This window comes from Pagrus pagrus (assembly GCF_965226575.1).
Source record: "Pagrus pagrus genome assembly, chromosome: 11".
Lineage (NCBI taxonomy): Eukaryota > Metazoa > Chordata > Actinopteri > Spariformes > Sparidae > Pagrus > Pagrus pagrus.
In genome coordinates, this window is record NC_140195.1 from 5208480 (window position 1) to 5217365 (window position 8886).

An 8886-nucleotide genomic window follows, 5' to 3' on the forward strand; every position below is an offset into this window, starting at 1 on the left:
GAGTACTGCACTTCCCTGACATTTATTTTGAACTGTGGAGACCTGCAGCTGTTGTTGAAGCCCTGTTGACAAGGGGACCAACATAAATACAGGTTTGTCACCAAACTCCTACACGTTATTCCTGAATACATCGCTTAGTATCATTACAGCTTCAGTTTCTTTAAAACTGCTGGTTAAATCATGTGAACGTAGCTTGAGCCTGGCTAGCTAGCAAACGGCTAAAAACTGCTAGCTAGTGAGCTCAATTTGGAAGTGGGTGACACTGCGAGCTAGTTTGCTCGCTAACAAGCGTTTTAGGGATTTAAAGACAAAGATATACACAAAGCATGATGTAAGAGAGGATAATACAATAGTCAAAGTCGTGATATAAATAGCTGTTAGCTGTTATTTTGGGTTAACGTGGCGTCTAATCGTGTCACAAGGAGGTAATCAAACCCTGTCAGTATAGATGTAGAAGAAGGTCGTGGCTGATATCACAGAAGCCATATCCAGCAAAATGGTGGCTGTTTTATCACACAGGCTTCAAGCTAACTGCTGTGTTTTGGGATTCAGTCTAATTAGTCTTTTCCCGTCATTGAGCTGAAAACAACAGCCAGCTCAGTCCCTCTGGGCTCATTTACAGTCTGTCTGAAATCACTTTGTGTTGTCACAAATGTTTGTTCAGTGGTGGAAGAAACGTCCAAACCATTTATTAAAGTGAAAGTATGAATACCACAATGAAAAACCACCATTATTGTCATTATTATTATTATTATTATTATTTGCTAAGGTTAAAAGTAGAGAAGTATCAGCGAAATATACCTCAAGAATCAAAAGCGAAAGTACTAATCATGTAGACTTGGATTACTATAATTATTATTTGAATGTTTCGTTTATTAACATACATTTCTCAAAAGTAGTTTGGGATATTAGGATATTTTAGTGTTTCACTTGATTGTTTATTTTGTGACATATCAGAATTTTTTCATTTTGTGTTTTGTGAATATTTTTGGTCCCCAAAAATGATGCGACACATTTCATTTGACTTTTGTTGCATATCCATGCACGTAAACATCAGGGGTGTAAATGGCAAGTTTCATCACGATTCGATATTATATCGATTCTTTGGACAGCGATACGATATTTGCAGATGTCACAAAGTCTGCCACGATTCGATTTCGATTGGATACAGGGGCCTGCGATCGATATGAGATGATGTCATATGCCTGTTTAACACAATCGGTAACATTTATATCAACTCACAAAAAGCAACTAAAATACGATTTGACTCTCTTATTGCTGAACTCTTCAGTGGAAATATTATTGTAACAATGGTTCCAGACCTTTAAATGGAAAACAATCTGTTATTTTCAATAAAAAGAAAGCACTGTTGAGACAGGAGTTGCGCATGGATGGAAACGGTGACGCAGACGTGCCATGGGACTTTCAAAATAAAGACGTATCTTAACGATGGCGGCAATATGAATTGATGTTTTGCTCTTTGCATCAATGCTATTGGATTGTTGATCATCGAATCGATATATCGATCCGCATCGATGTATCATTACTCCCCTAATGCATATATGCACCCATATCACTGTATCCCATAACTAATTTCAAGTAGTACACGTTTAAGGGGTTTTATCATCAACAGTGTATCGTGTTTTACAAGCTAATATTATGTAAAATTCTTAATTCATGATTTGATGATCAATTTTTATGTAGCTCACTAAAATGTACAATATTTCCCTGGGAAGTAATCTTTTTAGCCATTGTTTTCAACAGTGAACAAAATCCAGGTGCCACTTGTATAATGACCACCATCAATAATTGGTAAATATATAGTCAATTAAATTTTGTTGCAACTGATGTTAATGAACCCTTACAATTGCTTAATGAATGATTTACGATGCATTTAATTGTTCAACAGTCAAATAATTATGAACAAAAGCTTGATTAGCGATTATATTTAACATTTATATTAAGAGTTTATTGTAAAGTGTTACCAAAACCCAGACATTTTCTGGTTCCAGCTTCTCAGATGTGAGGATTTGCTTCTTTTCTCTGTTCTATATCGTTTTACTGTGTGTCTGTGTTTGTCTGTCGTCTCTGTGTTTCAAAGACCACCAATCAGATTAAACTAATGAAAGTAATTCAGCTCTCGAGTGGAAGTAGAACGTTGCAGAAAACGACAATATTAAAGCAAAGCATCCTAACGTTGTACACCACAACAAACATACAGTTTCAAGGGAAATGCAGCCTCTTAATCTGTGCTCATAATTGTCACAACAGCTCTGGATGCTGCACATCACAGGATGGACTCCAGTGGGAAACCCTCAACAGCCCAGCTTGTGGTTTTAGCCACCAGCTCGGCCCTGACGGCACTCTTCTACTCCATTTACCGGAGCAGAGCGACGACAGTTGCCAGATTAAAGGTCAGACTCATTTCAGCACAGGCTCGCTGTCATGTGAATGTCAGTGGCGTGTGAATTTATTACCTGTAATGTTCCATTTGTTAATCTGATGTACGTGTTTCCACAGGAAGCCAAGAAAGTCTCAATCGACCAGGAGCTGAAAAACATACTGTCTGAAACTCCCGGACGATGCGTCCCATATGCCGTCATAGAAGGTGTGATGCTACCTCGGAAGCCTTTAATGAAGTTACTGGGGTTTTGAGTATATTTTTACACAGCGTCTCTTTCATTGCTCTCTGCAGGTGTGGTAAGATCTGTGAAGGAAACTCTGAGCAGCCAATTTGTGGATAACTGCAAAGGTGTGATTGAAAGACTGACCCTGAAGGAAGAAAAGATGGTGTGGAATCGCACCACTCATCTCTGGTAAGTCACAGAGAGGACTTAGGAAGTGAAATATCATATTCTCAGTAAAGTATACTTTAAGGAGGCATGTGGAAACTTAAGCTTACCCAACTGAAATTGATCCGTCGTCTGCAGCAGCATAAATACAGAATCTGCTCTGTAAGTCACATCCTGTGATTTGGTAAACAACAGAAGAGCCACAGACTTTGAACAGAACCCACTTAAGCCTCCGTTCTCCTTCGTATCCATCTTACTAACATGAACAGGTCTCGGTCTGCAACTGAGCTTGTTTAACAAACAACCAAACAAATATTCGCAGGTGATAAGTGCACTGCAGGATTTGTCACTTTGCCAGCAAAATAACTAATTAGCTGCTGAGCTGTTGCACATTAAACACAATGTAAACATCCTCGCATGTGTCACTCCTGTTTGTTTAGATGCTGGTGTGATTATTTGTTTTAAGTCAGACAGCGACACGCCCCTCCAGCTGCTGAGGAGTGGAGTGTTATTTACATTTCACCAAGACTGTCTTCCTTTTTAAAATAAAATGCAATTAGAGACGACTATGTGTGACTTCAGTTGGTCTTAAAAGTGACAGACGTAATCTAACAGAACTAGAGCTGAAAAGATCAACAGAAAACTGATCAGCCATTATTTTTTATAACAATTTAACAATTTTCTTAACAAAAATGCCAAATGATGATTGTTCCCGCTCCTTTAAATATGAGGATTTTCAGGTTTTATCCATTTTTATACCGTTGCAAACTGAATATAACATTATTTTGGACTGATGGTCGGACAAAACCAAACATTTGAAGATGTTATCTTAAAGTCATGAAAGCTGCGATGGGCATTATATTGACCAAGCTAGTACTAAAAAACTACAATGGCTCTCAGTAGATTGCATACCTCCACCAAAGCCCAACCGTCCCCTTTAATTCAATCAAGCCAATCTAATATATATATTTATACTCACTCACGCCACCTAAATCCACCAGATTTGTTTTTCCATCTAGATTCATGCATCATTCCTTTGCAAGTGAATGAAAACATTATTTTCAGCCCTAAACAAAACATTAATATCTGTGACATTTTATAAACAGGAACAACACAGAGAAAGTCATCCACCAGCGCACCAACACCGTTCCATTCTCCCTCGGGTCTCATGATGACGACATCGCTGTCGCAGTGCGGGTCATACGTCCACTAGACGCCGCCGAGTTGGACCTGGAGACCACTTATGAGAACTTCCACCCCACGGTCCAGTCCTTGTCCAACGTCATCGGCCACTTCATCAGCGGTGAGCGACCCAAGGGCATCCACGAGACTGAGGAGATGCTGCGGCTGGGGGACAGCATCACGGGTGTGGGAGAGCTGGTCCTGGACAACAACCTGATCAAGATCCAACCTCCCAAACAGGGCTTCCAGTACTTCCTCACTCGGCTGGACTACGACGCTCTTCTCAGGAAGCAGGGGAACAGCGTCAGACTGTGGCGGATCCTGACGGTCGTCTTCGGCGTCGCCGCCTGCTCCATGCTCATCTTCATCCTGTGGAAGCGATACGTTCACCACAGACAGAGCAAGAGGGAGAGGAGCATGCTGGAGGAGTTCAAGGAGCAGCAGAAGAAACGCATGCGTGAACTCAACCTGGAGGAGAGCAGCGTGTCGCCCACCAGCTGTACTGTGTGCCTGAGCCGGGAGCGCTCCTGCGTGTTTCTAGAGTGCGGTCACGTGTGTGCCTGCGGTCCGTGCTACGACGCCCTGCCAGAGCCAAAGAAATGCCCCATCTGCAGGGCGACTATAGACCGGGTGGTGCCTCTTTACAACAGCTAATGTGGAAATACACATCAGTCACAGTAACACTGGATTTATGTCAGTCAAAAGCTGCCTGTTCAGACTTGAAAAGGGTATTGTCGGTACATTTTGTTGCACTTTTTTTGGCTTTTACTCACTCTAATAGATAAATAGAAGATATTTGTGCTGGATCATTCTGCAGTTAAATCAAAATTCCCATTTTTTTTGTGAAAGAAAACACAAATATTTTCTGGCTCCAGATTCTCAGATGTGAAAGGATTTGCTGTTTTTCTCTGTTTTGTTTTTTTATCATTGTAAACTGATTATCTTTGTGTTTGAACACATTTGAGGACGCCACCTTTGGATGTGGGAAGGTACGATCGACATTGCACAGGTCAAAGGATCAATCAGAAACATTATTTCCAGATTTATCGCTAACAAAAATAGTTCTGCTTTAGAGTCGAAAATGACAACAACAAAAAAATGTGACTGATAATTTTAAGTGAAAGACGGCTTCGTAATCTGCGCTTATCATCGCTGTCACAACAGTGTTGAATGCTGCAAATCACCTGGACTCGAGTGGGAAACCCTCAGCTTTCTGCTTTCAGTCACTCTTACAGATGAATAGCAGGTTTCTGTGCTGAATCACGATGCTGTCAAATCAAATTTGAACCTGTATAAACAGACAAAATGAAATCCCTTCTTTCATCTTGACAGAGAAAATTAGATTCCTCCCGACTCAGACGCCGACAAATATCGGTCCTGTATCCCAACGACGATCAATCTTCAAACTTACGAGCATTTACCAAGAATATTTATTACATTTTTACACGCTCAGAGCAGCAATTACATGTTTTCACGTAATGTAACACGATGCATTTAAGTGTCACTAAGTGTTGGTATATTTTAAGAATATTGTACATCAGTTACTTTACAAAGCTGCTGTAAATGACGTGATTAGAAATGGATTACACTCGGCATCATTCAGTATGAAGGCAGAGATTAATGTGCAGCTTTTATCTTGTTGTCGTCTGGATGGAAATAAGTTAAGGAAAGTAAAAATTTGATCAGTGTTGCTCCTGTTTGAATTAAGATTATTTGTCAGGAATGTCACTCAGTCATAATTGCTATATGTAAGCATGTGGCAAACAACATATGCCCCATAATTATAACAGCAACAACAAGGGATGGAAACTGAACATTTGACAGCAGAAAATGTCAGCTAGAAGAGATATAACAGGCAAAACAGAGAAGAGGAGGAGGATAAAGATAGAAACTGTCAAATGAGCACTCATTTTGTGTCAAATGTCACCTCACAGAAAGTGTCAGCTGTCAGGATTTAATTTAGTTAATTACATTTATGGTCTAGGACCGTGTACACATCCATGAACCTCATACAAAGACAAGAGAAGCATTTATCTTCTCCTGCAGTTGCTGTCGTCCCTCAGCAAGTCGTATATGAAACCTCAATGAAACATCCTTTTCAGTCCTCCCTGTACGTTGTGCAGCTTCTTACACTAACACACTCTCGGCCTTCACTCTTTACGATAATTTCTAAGAACGTCTTCAGTCACAAGACTTTAGGGGAAACTCGTAAGCTAAGATGGATTTTAAACCCAAGATGCCTTTTTGAAATGGAGTCCATCTTGTTCTCAGTCTTTATCAGCCTGTTCAGTCTCCCTGAAGATCCTTTGTTGTCTTAAGTTTGGATTTAGCTGCGGTGAAACCTTGCGGTTCATTTAAGGTTGTGTTTGAGGTGCCTGTGTGAGGCGGAGGAGGGGATGATTGTACAAGATTTTGGCGGGTTGTCCTGGAGAGAGGGAGCACGCCGACCTTGCCCTGTTTTTTGTTTTGTTTTTTATTTTTCCTCCGGGTGCCTGATCTGCAGCAGCTGCTCACACTGTACAGACATTCAGCTAGAGGACACACGGGGGAGCGGCAAAAACATGTTTAAGAGTCACCTCTGCACCACCACAGCCGCCGAGTGTTGCACTTTGAACCTGCTGATCCTGGGACATCAATGAAAACAAATCAGCTCATTGTCTGTTTGCAACTGAAACTTCAATAAAGACAAATGCAATGTGGAGAAACTGAATTACTTAAAGATGTTTTAAGACACAAAAGAGAGCTTGATTTGTAGACGATGGAGGTTTCTGCCAGGAGAGGGAGATGTCTGCCTGTGAGGAAAATCAGGATTCAGGAATCGGAGAGCGTGAAAATAGGAGCTGTTTTTTAAACACCTGTTGTTGTTTTTTTTAATTGAAAAAGAAAAATTCAAGGCCCTGAATGAAAAGCTCGGTTTTGCTTTGTTTCAGTGGCATAAAAATCAATAAATTGATTCAAGATTCTTTATTGTCATTGTGCAAGACAGCGAAATAGCGAAGCATTTTCTATAAGAAAGATTAATCATGTTAATTTCCTCCACCATCCAGCGAGTACACATAATGTATATGTAATGATGAAAGAGTTCACATACAACATATATATTGTAGTATTCTAAATAAGTGTGTAGTCATTCACATACATGAACAACGTAGCTTAAACGTATACATTCATTAAATGTATTCATAATAAAAGACTCATTTTCCATGGTGGCTTTGGCCAGGAAGTAATATTTTATGTTCTGGCATAATCTTTTGTTTCACTTTTCATTTTAAGCCAGTGAGCAAAGAATGAAACCTTTTTCTTTCTTTTCTTTTTTTTTTAGGAAATCGATCTCATTTTTAGTGTGACAAGTGAAAAGCAAACGATGGAGCCAGAGTAGAGGCTTGAAAAATGCTCCGGCACGATTCAATTTAAAGTCAGCGGGGATGCATATCTGTCTCCAGAGGAGGTCGTATTAAAACGGTGTGAGCACACAAGAATGTCCTTTATACTTTCAAATTATTCTCACAAAGAAAAAAGTCCCCATTTTATCAGCCCACATTATGCCACAACACCCCAGATGTATTATTTAACATTACATTGGGACTTTGGCATTACCATGACATTAGTATTCAGCAGCTTGCCCTGCAGAGCTCTGTTTCTCCAGGAGTGAGTTGATTCGGGTCAGCCTCTGAAGGAACCTGAGCTAAATGTCAAATATACAGTGTAATCAAGCAGAGAGAGTATTTTCACACTCCTGTCTGTTGGAAGAAGTGAATTGATGGCACTAAAAGCCTCATCATGGACACCCTGAAGTACATCCACTTGCTGCTTTTCTTTGGTTTGGGATCCATTATTCTGTCATTCAGCAATCCTCTACCACACGATGAAGCCTGTTCTTGGATTTAGCATCAATCACAGAAAGTGTTACGAGAAATTGAAACCTTTTACTGAAGAAATGTGCAGCATGGGTCTCATAACACTCCTCTAATGTTTGCTGTTGTAACTCTCATCTGCCTCAGCTGTACTTTGTGCTGATTAGCAAATGTTAGCATGCTAAACTAAGATATTTAACTTTGTACACATACCTGCTAAAGATAGACTTTGTTATTTATAGATTGAGACTTTTTCACAACACCGTACCCGTCAGACGAGACAGTATTCCAGAAACAGCACCCAGTAAAAACATACAATACCAAACTGCCATTATAATCCACACTAAGGCCTGTTCATTGAGGCCTATTGTTTAGGAGCAGCTATGGCCACGGGGGGAATCAGGCTTTTTCCCCACAGCGAGCTCTCCTGCACTTCTCAGTGCAGCACGGTGACAATGTAATTGTGAGCATGTTTGCAAGCTGATTAGCAGTCGCTCAAAGCCCCGGGGCCTTAACTGCGCTTGATGCCAAACTCGTGCCATATCGGCGTTATCGGGAGCCCGAGATTCCATCTTGTAAATAACGTTCATGTCAACATCTAACTCATAATGACAACCGTGAAGAAAGCTCCAAATGAATCGAAGTTAAACCAAACAAATATGAAGGTCTGGACAGCCAAAGCCCGTCATTCAATAAGATTAAATGCGGCATTTTATTGTCAGTGCACTCACACAACCAACTCTGCAACCATGAAACACTCAGCTGTGCTTGAACATTCATTCACGGTGACTCTTGTCTTGTTTTAACATTTTTTTTTTCCATTTTGTTGGAACGCCTCATCTTTCAACTCTTTGTTACCAGATGTTCACCGTGCACTTTGACTTAAGCGACGTTAGCAGAAGATCTCACTTGTCCAACCGCTCGTCAGGCTTTAACAAAACTCTTTCTCATTGTGCACCGAACATGAAAGCAGCAGCTCCGGTCCAACACCATGGAAACCCTTGAATCTAGTCCAGCAGTGCTTTCATCAGCAGGAGCTGTCACTGTATTGCCAGTGA

At 40.5% G+C, this 8886-nt stretch overlaps 1 protein-coding gene across 1 annotated transcript; it reads left to right on the top strand.

Annotated features, from left to right (window-relative positions):
• On the top strand, positions 1-6937 carry mul1 (mitochondrial E3 ubiquitin protein ligase 1). The gene is made up of 5 exons (XM_084367995.1): positions 1-92; positions 2272-2414; positions 2521-2608; positions 2696-2816; positions 3899-6937. The coding sequence occupies exons 2-5, from the start codon at positions 2295-2297 to the stop codon at positions 4626-4628; spliced, it is 1059 nt and encodes a 352-aa protein (XP_084224121.1). The 5' UTR covers positions 1-92; positions 2272-2294; the 3' UTR covers positions 4629-6937.
• The last annotated feature ends 1949 nt before the right edge of the window (positions 6938-8886 follow it).